The sequence below is a fragment of the Perognathus longimembris genome, chromosome 7, assembly GCF_023159225.1.
Source record: "Perognathus longimembris pacificus isolate PPM17 chromosome 7, ASM2315922v1, whole genome shotgun sequence".
Classification (NCBI taxonomy): Eukaryota; Metazoa; Chordata; class Mammalia; order Rodentia; family Heteromyidae; genus Perognathus; species Perognathus longimembris.
In genome coordinates this window covers 39,960,566-39,972,688 of record NC_063167.1, presented here as the reverse complement: position 1 = coordinate 39,972,688, position 12,123 = coordinate 39,960,566, and the positions used below count along the sequence as shown (strand labels likewise).

General features: G+C 38.0%; 1 protein-coding gene across 5 annotated transcripts in view; it reads left to right on the top strand.

The window, feature by feature from the left end:
* The first annotated feature begins 5,372 nt into the window (after positions 1–5,372).
* The window catches only part of Mysm1 (Myb like, SWIRM and MPN domains 1), a 37,986-nt gene continuing 31,235 nt past the window's right edge, over positions 5,373–12,123 (top strand). For 3 of the 5 annotated variants that reach the window (XM_048351424.1, XM_048351423.1, XM_048351422.1), the window contains exons 1-3: positions 5,373–5,447; positions 9,777–9,852; positions 11,034–11,104. In XM_048351424.1, coding sequence (XP_048207381.1) covers positions 5,386–5,447; positions 9,777–9,852; positions 11,034–11,104 — 209 coding nt within the window. In that variant the 5' untranslated portion in view covers positions 5,373–5,385. Of the gene's footprint in view, positions 5,448–8,764; positions 8,891–9,776; positions 9,853–11,033; positions 11,105–12,123 lie in introns of all 5 variants that reach the window. The other 2 variants (XM_048351425.1, XM_048351426.1) reach the window with 2 other exon arrangements.

Genomic DNA, 12,123 nt, shown 5'->3' with positions numbered 1-12,123 from the left:
TGAGCTAGAGTTCTTGAAGGCCAGTAATAGGGCAGGGCTGAGTCAGAAACTGTGGCCTATTAGAGATAGTGAGTGAGCCTCTTGAAAATGTGGGTGGGCTGGGAATGGGAGAAGAGGTAGGGACTCCAGGCATTTTCACTGTGGTTCATACTTAAATAACCAGTGACCTATGCTTAAATAACTTAAATAACCATGTACCTGTGCAAACCCCAACACTGCTCAACCCAGTTTTGCTCAATAAATGCCAATCTGTTTGTTCAATAAATGTCTGGGGTATCCAAGAATTTTACTCTTGGGAAAGATTATTTCATTTTTAAATTTCACATAGTACATTAAAATAACAACAATAATGAAAAGCCTCTTTTTTCCCATGTCTTGGGGGGAAGATTATTTTATAAGCCATTTGACCATTTTCCTTTTAGAAATGAAGAAATGAGAATCTTCAGTGGTTGAGCAGCTTGCCCAATGTAATACTAAAAGAAATGCAAAATGACCAGCTAATAGATTAGGGGAATAGTGGGGAATTTGAACATAGAATGGCACAGTGGGCATTGTTGTTTTGTCTGTCCAACATCCTTTCCTTCCTTTCTGAAACCATACACTTACTTTGGTTAAAAGGCACCATTCCTTCTTAGTCTATGTAGCCCTGGTAGAACTGAGTCCTCTTGACTTCAAAATTGGCATGTGATTCACATTTAGCTATGCCAATCCACTTGGAGCTATTGGGGATTAATTATAAACCCTCCACTGGTAGCTGAGAAGTCTGAATGATGTTATTGGTGCCCAAACTAAGACAGCATACTATAATGATAGATAAGCCATATTTCCAAGCTGCCTACTGGACTATTCTGAGCCTGTTACCACAACTGTAAACAGCATAACAATTCCCATCTCAAAGGCCTGATGCCTGGCTGTAAGGAAATAATGTATGTAAAATGCCTGGGCACACAGTAGGAGCTCATTAATGCTGGCACCCTTTTTCGCTCTTCCAAATAATGTCAGATGGATGTAGCATTTCTGTAATTAAAATATGAGTGCATTGGCAGACTTTCCTTACAAAATACTGAGAACAGCTTTTTCAGTAGCTACCTTATGTGATTTCAGGGAATTGGAGAGGGCAAGGCAAATAAAATGCAGCTTGATTTCCTGGAACAATTCAAGCCATATCCAGTGCCTGCCAAGTACAGCCCATGAATCTATGTCTGCATTCATCAGTTCTCTCACCTCTGTATAGATAAAGCGTTTTTCCTCTCTAACATACTAGCTATTGTACTTTTAAAATGCAAACTCATTTGAATCCCTGGCAGTCATTTAGCTGACAGTTTCATCTCATAAAGTAATAATAACATTAGAAGCAGTTGTACCACACTTCCTGCTTTTAAAGCACTTTACAAATCTGAACTAATTAGCATGAATGCTAACATGCCAGCTTTTATGGATTAATGTTGCAATTATACTTTGTCTTTTCAATAAAAAATCACTGATTTTTTTTTACTAGAAATGGGGGCCGGGGAAGGGACCCAATAAATGAATAAGCTGTCTCCCAAAGGATTCAAGACCAATGTATTTGAAATATGAGACATGCACATTATTGACTGAATGCTCCCTTACAAAGGCGAGAGTTTAAAGGTACAGCACCTCCTGCTAACTTTGTTTTAGGATCAGAAAAAAGGAAAAGAGCAAGACAAAAGGATAACTACATAAAGGAATTTGTAAATTCTTGGAACAAGTCTCTCATCCTTAAAATATACTTTCTACTCATTGCTAGACTTCCAACAACCCAAAAGAACCAGAAAATCATTTTCTTATTATTTATTTTTAAACCAAATAGAAGGATGCTAGCTCACAAAGGATTGCAAAAAAAACCCCTACTTTTTCCACTGTAATATGAAAATAAAACAGAGTAAACAGAGAGCCAGAAAGGCTCACATGTGAATCCCAGATCTTTAGCCATGAAACCTTAACTCTTTTATTTTTAGTTTCCTTCCCTTTAAAATGGGGAGTGATAATGCTTTCTTGGAAGGATTCTTGGTAGGTTCAAAGAAGATAATGCCTTGTGTATCTGAGAGATCTGGTAAGTGGCAAGAGTGGCCCTGATATGCCCTGTCTGTCCATAAGTCACCATCCTCTCCTTTTTAGAGTATTATTGATATGTTATGCATTTTTAAATATATAGCTATAGAATTGGGGGTAGAGCCCCATGGTAGAATACTAGCATAGTATGAAATAGGCCCTGGGTTTGATCATCAATACACACACACACACACACACACACACACACACACACACACACACACACATACACACACACTTTAAGAGAGTTGGCACTGAAAATAAAAGTTCATTTTAATGAGAAAAAGCTAAATACACAGTCATCAGATAGTTTCTAGGCTTAACATGGTATGGAGTTAGAAAGATGTTTGGTCCTTTTGTGCTCAGTCTTTAGTACAAAAATGAAGTGAAGGGGGCTGGGGATATAGCCTAGTGGCAAGAGTGCCTGCCTCGGATACACGAGGCCCTAGGTTCGATTCCCCAGCACCACATATACAGAAAACGGCCAGAAGCGGCGGCGCTGTGGCTCAAGTGGCAGAGTGCTAGCCTTGAGCGGGAAGAAGCCAGGGACAGTGCTCAGGCCCTGAGTCCAAGGCCCAGGACTGGCCAAAAAAAAAAAAAATGAAGTGAAGGGGCATGGTACTCATACAGCAGTGAGAAGCACGTGTGGGATGTCTGGTGGGTCCCCTCAATGTGCAGAGTGGCTAGACCTTAAGATTTGTCAAGAATGGTATGGCCACTAGCCTGACAAATTGTTCCTTGCATCAAGAATTATAACTGCCATTTGAGGCTACATACAAAGTATGGTCTCTCTCTCTGTGTGTGTGTGTGTGTGTGTGTGTGTGTGTGTGTGTGTGTGTGTGTGTGATATTGACAGTACAGAGGTTTGAACTCAGGGCCTTGCACTTGCTAGGCAGGAGTTCTACTATGTGTACCACATTCCCAATCCTTTTATGTTTAAGTTATTTTTCAGGTAAGGTGCTGAATTTTTACCTGGGCCTCACCCAGACTATGATCTATCTGCATTTAGCCTCCAGTATACCTGGGAGGCTTCCCAATCTTTGTATATTAAGTAGTTGGGATGATAGGCAGGAGCTACTATGCCTGGAACATTCTTTTGTAGAAAGAAAAATCACAACATCTGAAGGTTGGCTTTTCTCTAGGTGTTGTGTTAAAATAAAAAGAGCAGCATATGTTCCCAACATAGTAGCTTTAGGCCATTAATCATAGACATTTGTGGTCACATATACAACAAATATTTATTGAGATCTTGCTATAAAGTTAGTTCTGCTAAGTTATAGGAATAAAGAAATAAATGTATAAATAGGGTCCTATCAAAGCATAGGTAGTCTGGCTAATGAGATGGAACAGTAGAATTTTCCTTCATACTAGAACCAGAAACCTGTGACTGTCCATACAGTTGCCTTTTCCTTGGACCTGGCTTGTAAAGGAACTGACAGCACTTATTACTGTGAATTTAGGTGTGCTAATTTAGTTGTGAATTCATGTGTGACCTTCCATTTTACATTTACTTGAATATCTGTGCTCTGATGAGATGGTCTGTTTTAACTCTGAAGACAGATACACACACTGGAAAAATATGTCATGGGAAAAATACCACCTCTGAAGTTAGTTTTGGTTTGAATTTCTGCTCTACTGCCTGCTAGATTTATGTTTATTGGTAGCTCCATAACTCCTCTTGTTAACTTTAAGAAACCTCATAGGGTAGCCTTTGAAAGTGGCACAGGCTTTTCCTTTCTTCCATACGCATTTCAATGTCTACGGATGCCATAGGATGTGCTTTTTTCCTTTAATATGATATATATTCAGAAAGTCCTGCCATGGTCCCAATCCTTATTTGTTATATAAAATCAGTCAAAGGCATATCCATTTTTCACGTCTTTTTAACTGTTTAGCCAATGCACTACAAATAAGCCCTTGCTCTAAATTAAATTTGACAAGTATCCTAAAATGCCTTCTTTGTGCTGTTTGGGGTTACTATTGGGAATTGTCATTGGATAAACCCTTTAACAACAGAAAGTGTGCTCCTCTAGGTGATCTGACAATGGGATTCACACTGGGTTCGGTTTCTGAATTTGATTCTCTTTTCAAATCTAGCTCTCCATCGTCTGCCAGAACATTCACAGTACAGCCCTGGGAACACAGGTTACTTGGGACAAACAGGAAATTGTGAGAAGTAAGTGAATTTTGTTGATTGTTGCATTAACTTACCTGTTGGGTGTTTATTGAGAATTTATTATTTGTTAGACACCATGTTGAATGGTTATGTAAGAACTAGCAGATAGTCTTCGTCTTTCAGGAATTTACAATCCAATGGAGGAGGCAGACAGGTGGACCAATGGCAAGTGACAGATTCTAAAGTAGAATAGGCAATGTCTAATTTCTTGAAAAGTGCAAACTCTTTGGCAGATATGATGGTATTACTCAACAGTCAAAAAGGCCTGCATTCCTAGCTCTGTCAACTTTTTGAGCCTCAGATTTTTTTCCTGTGAAGAACAACTGATAATCTACCTTACTGAGGTATTTATTACTCTAAGGACTCATGGGAAAATGATTTTTGTTGTTGTTGGCCATGGAGCTTGAATTCAGGGCCTAAGTACTATCCCTGAGCTCTTTTGCTCAAGGGTAGCACTCTACCACTTCAAGCCACACTGCCACTTCTGGTTGTCTGGTAGTTAATTGGATGGAGATAGAGTCTCCAGAACTTTCCTGCCTGGGCTGGCTTTGAACCTGGATCCTCAGATCTCAGCCTTCTGAGTAGCTAGGATTGCAGGCATGAGCCACCAGAGCCCAGCTATTAAAGTGATTTTTAAATTTTGAAGATCTCTATAAAAATTACACAAATTAAATTCGATATGTCTGTGGAATGTTGAAATGAAAGTCCTTCCACACTCACATCAATGTTAAAGACTGTTGAAAGACATTGAGATACAGAGTTAGAGACAGAGGCAGAGGCCCTGAATTTCAAGGGTCCCTCATGACCACCTGCACAGTTCGCAAAGTAGATCTGGCATGACTTTTTCATCTAGAGACATTCGCTGTTTATCTGCATTTTACACAAGAGAAAAGTGTTTGTTCAAGAACATACACTTAAGAAATCCAGGCAGGGTCACTTTCCTAAGTTTTCACAGGCCAACAAATTCAAAATAACCAAGACTGGCCTCCGGGGGAAATTTTCCGGTGGATGTCCCGCCTCCCCGCTTGGAGCCCAAGGAAGCTCAAATTCTCGTTCCGAGACACATCCGGTCCTGCTCCCAGCCTCCACATTTCTCGCGAGATCTCTCGGGAGATCGGGCGGGGTCAGGTGCCATCATGGCGGCAGAAGAGGCGGATGTGGATATCGAAGGGGACGTGGTGGCAGCCGGACACCCCGGGTGAGACGTAGTAGCCGGGTCTGGCTGGGGCGAGGAGGGACGCTAAGGGCTGGGAGAGTCGCCAGTGTTAGGCAAGGATCTTAGAAAGGTCGGAGGTATTCCCGGGACTGTCAGCGGGGCCCGGGGCAGGGCCCGGAAGTCGCCCCGTGGATCCCGGCTGCCGGCTTCCCGGAGCTCTGCGAGCCTGGCCTTGGGCTGCTCTCGGTGGAGGCTTTACGCGTTTTACCGCCTGCAGTGAGGGTGCTGGTTATTTCAACAATTCGGTTCCTTTGGTTCACTCCATCTCGATATCCCCTGAGAGTCCACCCGACAGTAGCTAGAACCAGGCGCCTTGTAGACGGAACCTGAGTGCAGGGACCCTTATGCCATCACTTGCAAGCTCCTGCCATCTCGGGGGAGTCATTTTATTCGTTCTTTCTATTTGTGACAGACGTGAAACGGGTCTTGCTTCAGAGTTGAACAGTTTCAGGTTCCCCTTCTGACTTGGCTGGTCCTATTGCTTAACTGGGTGACAGGCAGGAATACCTGTCTGAGTCTCAAATCGCTCCGGTGTAAACAGAAACAGCATAGGAATCTCTCAAGGATGTTGTCAACCTCAAGTGAAATTACGTAAGACAGTTTAATAAAGATTGAATACCTATTCCTGCAAGACGAGCCATTAAAAAAATAAAACTATTACATATTTGTACAAAGATTTCCGTTCCATAAGTCAGGTTATGGGTGACAATACTTCTTAACCAATGTCACCCCTTCCATCATCTTTTCATCACCACCATCCTTGCCCTCAAGTTACTAGCTCAGTTTTTACATAATGTATATTGAATATAATCACTGCATTTGCTCTCCCTTCCGGGGCCTGTGTTATTTTAAATAGGACCGCCTTGGACTGACTTTCTTGAGTAAGAAATGTCTCCTTTTGGAAGAGGTCTAGACTGGATAGGAATCAGAAGACCTAAGTTCTAAGTGTTGTGCTAAGTTATTTATAAATATCAATAACATTTAGTTGAACCTTACGAAATTCCTAATATTAGATTATTTTTTTACCCGTAACTTGGGAACTTCATATAATTCACCTCCATATCAAGGACTCTGAATTGAGAAGAGTATCAGATCTACTCATTAAGGAGTAACGATGACTTCTTTCCCTGTCTGGTGGCTCATCCCTGTATTCCTAGCTACTCAGGGAACTATGACCTGGAGGGTCATTGTTTGATGCCTGTGCAGAAAAGGCCTTGTGACTCTATCTCCAATTAATCAGCAAAAAGTCAACTGGAGAGATGGCTCAAGTGAACTGTTAAAAAAAACTCTATCTAAAAGTGTGGGATAATTTGTAGTCATTTGAATCTTTAGACAAAGTCCTCCAAAGCTATGCAGATCAGTATGGAACCTTTAATAATAACAATACTGTTTGTATTTTAAAATTAGCTTTTGAATCTTAATTAAGTATTTTAAATGCTTGATTTACTTTTTACAAGTCAGTGAGATAAATAGGCAAGAACACATCATTTTAGTCTCTAAAGTAGTGTTTGTCTTAGAAACACTTAACTGTCATCTGATGGCATTGAATATCTGCTGCTTCCATAAGTTTATTGTGATTTTTCTGACTATTTTTTTCTTTTTTCCTATTGAGCATTAGGTAGTGTTGATGCCATAAAGTAAAATTACAAAGGCTATTGGTTCCTGCAGGTCAGGAGCATTGTTTTATTCAATTTCAAGTAGCATCATTAACATTATATTCTGGCAAATGGTGCCTCATAGTGTTGGAGCTCCAACAAGTGATTTAGTTTAATTTTTGTCCCTTGAGGTGTGTTAGCATTTGAGGAACTCTTGAGAATTAATTCAGAACATACAACTTGTAAGGTCTTGCTAAGTGTAAGGTACCAAAGTTAAAATATGGCATTTTAACTTGTCCTCCTACCATTTTGTCTCATCTTTTCTTATTTAAGTTATGAAATTGAAGAGGTTTTGTCCTAGATCTACTTACATGTGGAATAATCTGGAGAAAACCATCTCTTAACCTTTAGTTTCTATATGAATTTTACCAACACTGTAGTGTTGCCAGTGTTGTATTCCATTCTGACCTACAAAAATATCACTTACCTGAGTTCAACCTAACACTTGATACTTCCAAAATCTTATCAACAAAATCTTTGTCCTAAGCTTTAGACTCATTTGCCTAACTCTTTGAACCTATCTGCACTTAGGTATCTCACAAGCACCTGTGTCTCACTTTACAAACATTCCCAACCATACCAACCTCTCTGATGTTCCTCGTTTAGTGAGTAGCACCAGCATCCATTCAGTCATCCAGAGTATAAGCCTGAATTGCAGTCTTTTCCCTAACTTTCTCCCTTCTATTTCCTGAATTTTATCAATAATTAGGGGCTTGCTCATTCTAACTATTTTCTTACATGTATTCACTCCTCTTGGTTACACTTCTTTTTTTAAAGCAGCTAATGGCAAAGATTATTCTTTAGGTATCAGTTACTGCCACCTTTCTTACTTTAATCACTCTTTATTACTCCTTGGCCCCTTTTATTCTTTCCTGAGGGTGAGTCTTTCCTACATGCAAATATGATCATGTTATTCCCTTCAATCCTAACTAGTTTTGTCATAAAATCTTCATTCCTTACCTACAGTAGACCTGTGTGATCCATGCCCAGCTTCCTTGCTCACTCTTTCATTTAATAAATGTTGATTGAGTACCTTCTATATTCCAAGCCCTGAGCCTGTAACAGTTATAAAAAGCCATGTCATTGCTCTCACAGAACTAATATTCTTGTTGAGAAAAACACAATAAACTGTGTGTCAGATGGAGGTAAATGGAGAAAGATGAAGGAAGATGAATGGCTTGTCTTTATCTCTTACACTTACCCAGGAAAACAGTAAGACCTGAAATTATGGGACCTTATTGCTAAGTGTGGATATACCATAGAGACTAAGTTGGAAAAAGTAGCAGTAGTACTGGCAACAGACTGGGTTATGAAGGAGGCTTATATTTCTGGCAAGGGCAATGAGAAATAGAAGTGTCATTGGCTAAGACAACTTTCATAACAGTGGAAAAATACTAGATTTGGGAGGAAAGGTGATTTAGGTTTAAACCCGTTAACTTCTGGTACCTGTAGAGATTCAGCATGGTGTCCATATACCAGAGTATGGATGTTTCTAATCCTTACTAAGGAATAGTAGAGAAAAGATTTCTGCAATGAATATGATATAGAAAGCGCTCTACCTCCTATACTTTTGGAAGACTTACTTATTTCTGTAATGCTTTCCTTCTGTTAATATGTCTTAGAACCTGTATTTAACTTTTCCAGGTCAGACTTGACATGGGTTAAAACTTGTTTGCTATCAACAGTTGAAAGAAACTACTGCTTTCAGTTCATGGTAGAATACCTGTTAGCCCCACAGACTGTTGTAACCATTATAGGACCAATTTAAAGGTACAAGTATATACGTTTGTTGATAAGTTTTTGCTGTCTTAGAACTCCAAAATTCTTAGGACTGAGGGAAAAATAATCAGTACTTTGACTCAGAAACCGTAGTTTCAAACAGATAAAAGCAAAATGCTAAATTATATCATAGATAGGGACCCCCAAAACTTAACTCTTCAACTTTTTTTATATGAAGTGCACATTGTTGTGTATTAGTTCAGTGAAATAAATGAGAGAAATAACTAAGACTGATCTGGGGCTGGGGATATAGCCTAGTGGCAAGAGTGCCTGCCTCATATACACGAGGCCCTAGGTTCGATTCCCCAGCACCACATATACAGAAAATGGCCAGAAGCGGTGCTGTGGCTCAAGTGGCAGAGTGCTAGCCTTGAGCGGGAAGAAGCCAGGGACAGTGCTCAGGCCCTGAGTCCAAGGCCCAGGACTGGCCAAAAATAAAAAAAATAAAAAAATAAATAACTAAGACTGATCTGATTTGGAGGAGTCCTCCAAATAACCCAAATTAATTTAAAAATTTTATCAGATGGCATTAAGACTTCCTTTATTACTTACTATTTTGATTCTTCTAATTTCATTTTTTCCTTCATTTTGAGGTGGAATTGGAAACTATAGATGTTGTGGCTTAGATATAACTAAAGAATTTAATAGCAGAGTTTAATGAACTTATGTGCACGCACACACACGTACCCAAATCTGGATTGTTGGTTCATTAGGGTTATTTTTTTCCTCACAGGCTAAAGGTAAAGTGGGTGTTTCTGTTGTGTTAGATCTGCTGAGGGCACTATTTACTTAACATGAGCAACTGGCTAGTTCCTTTGCTATATAAGTTAAAGCCATTTACTAATACAATTTTTACTCCTTTTCTTAATTATTACAGAAATGATGGCAATACAGCATCAGTTTTACAAGCCGATCACTATCTTGATTCATGGAGAAGTGAGAATGGCCTTATTGTAAGTATTTTTGCTAAATATTAACAAATTTAATATTTGTTAAATATTAGGCAAAATATTGACAAAATACTGAGTGGAGGGAGATAATTGAGATAAAGTTATCAATGAAGAAGATGTCGAGGAAGTATTTAAGTTGAAAGTCATGGGAAGGATGGATAGATATGTGAAGGGATGAGAAATGAAATTCTAAGCAGAATAAACAGCAAATGGAACAGTTGTGGTCGAAAGAACTCTATTCTGTATCTAGAATGTAGTGGAAAAGGACAGTGACAAAGCTGAAAAGAACTTTATCATATCCAGCTTGTGGTTTAGATCATGCCAGTGTTTAAATTTTTTAGTAAGTGTACTAAAGCATTGATACATTTCATAAAGATTTTAAAGAGATGTAGGCTCATTTATTTTAATTGCTAAATGAAGATTAGATAGGAAAGAAGCAAAAACCAAATTATGAGGACCAGTTAGGAAACATTAACAGTGATCTAAACTATTAGACTTGGTTATGGCTTTGTCTTGAGTAGTAGCAGAAAAGATAAAATGGATTTGAATTACACTTTAGAAGAAGAGCTTTATGTTAGAATGGATATCAGAATTTAGGGTAAAGGAAAAACACAATTCCTATCTTTATAGATTCACTTAGTGACTATTAGTATATTTTGCTAAGTTGGAAAAGCTGGGGAAGAAGTCAGTTGAGACCTAATGATAAGTTCTATCTTGAATATGTTAACGTTGAGAAGCCAGCTAGATATCTAAGTGGAAATTTTAAATTAGTAGTTGATAAAATAGTCAAGAGCCTGAAGAAAGCCCTTTGAGCTGAAAATAAGTAATCTTGAGAATTGAAAATATGATGATCCATAGAGATTGTTGCTGAGGGAAACAAGTATTGAGTTTTGGAACTAGGTTGAGTGTTTAGCAAAATGTCTGCTATCATGTTCCTTTGTACATGTTATCAGCCATTGTTACCCTGTAGGGGTAGGAGCATGAGCCCTGGAATCCAGAAGACATGCCTCTTAGTCAGATCTCTTCCATTGGAAATACTAGCAGGGAGCTGGATATGTGTATGAGATGTTAATGCCTGTCTCATAATGTTATTGTGATAATAAAAGGTATAAACTGTTACTATTTATTACTGTATCATGTATTTTTACTTAAAGCAAAATTAATACAACTTTTTAAAAAAATAGCCTTGGACTCTGGATACCACCATCAGTGAAGAGAACAGAGCAGTGATTGAGAAAATGTTGTTGGAAGAAGAGTATCCTTTAATGATTATGAAAAAGTAAAAATTTCAAGGTTTAAAAAAAATGAGTACAAAAGTTTCAGAATAGGTCACTATAATTACTAGATAAGTTTTATTCAGCCACATACTGCTATTATCATATTACCTCCTGATTCAGAAAACACCATTGTATTCTTCAAGTTCTGCTTTACTACCAAGATCTGAATCATCTTATTTTCAGTTTTTGTTGTCAGCCAACTCGTTATGATATAAGAAAACTACGGGGAAATTATATTTTTATTTAAGTTAGAACCTAAGTGCACACTTTCATTTCTAAAGTTATATAAACTAAAACTCAAATAAGTCAGTCAGTTTGTCCTAAGACACAGAATTTGCATTTGCAAAATTCCCAACTAATTCTCAATTTTTATAATTTATAACTTTTATGTGGGAAGAAATGTAAAAAAAAAATATAAAACATCTTTAGCAGTATGAACATTTTTCTTCCAAATTTGTGACTACTTCCCTGAGATCCAGCCATTTGCTGCTGCTTAGGATTTCTTTCATCTGTGTGTGCTTACAGTTGGTAATTAACCTCTTTGGACTTGGTTTTCTTACAAGTATGATGAAAGGACTGAACAAAACAACTGGATTTTTGTAGCTTATGAAGATAATATATTAGATTCTTGCTCTAATAAATAGTGGTTTATTTTTAACTCTTCTGTCTGCATTTCATAGATTTTGACTCACTAAGCCAGAATTTCTGTTTTTCCTATTCCTGTTTGTTGCTGTTAATTTTAGAATCTGTAACTTTAATTATCATAAGTTGCCCCTTGTATGTTTTCTTGTTCACTAGCTTTCCCCAAACATTGCAGTTATAATCTATAGATTATTGCTTTTCATTGAGAAGCATGAGTAATATAAATTTTCCTAGTAGCTTTACTTAAAATAAGCAAAATTAATTTAGTTATATATCTTATACATATTTAAAAAATTTTAAGATGCTTATTTAAAGTATTAGTCCAAATGATAACCTTATTAGTGGAATGTTTTAC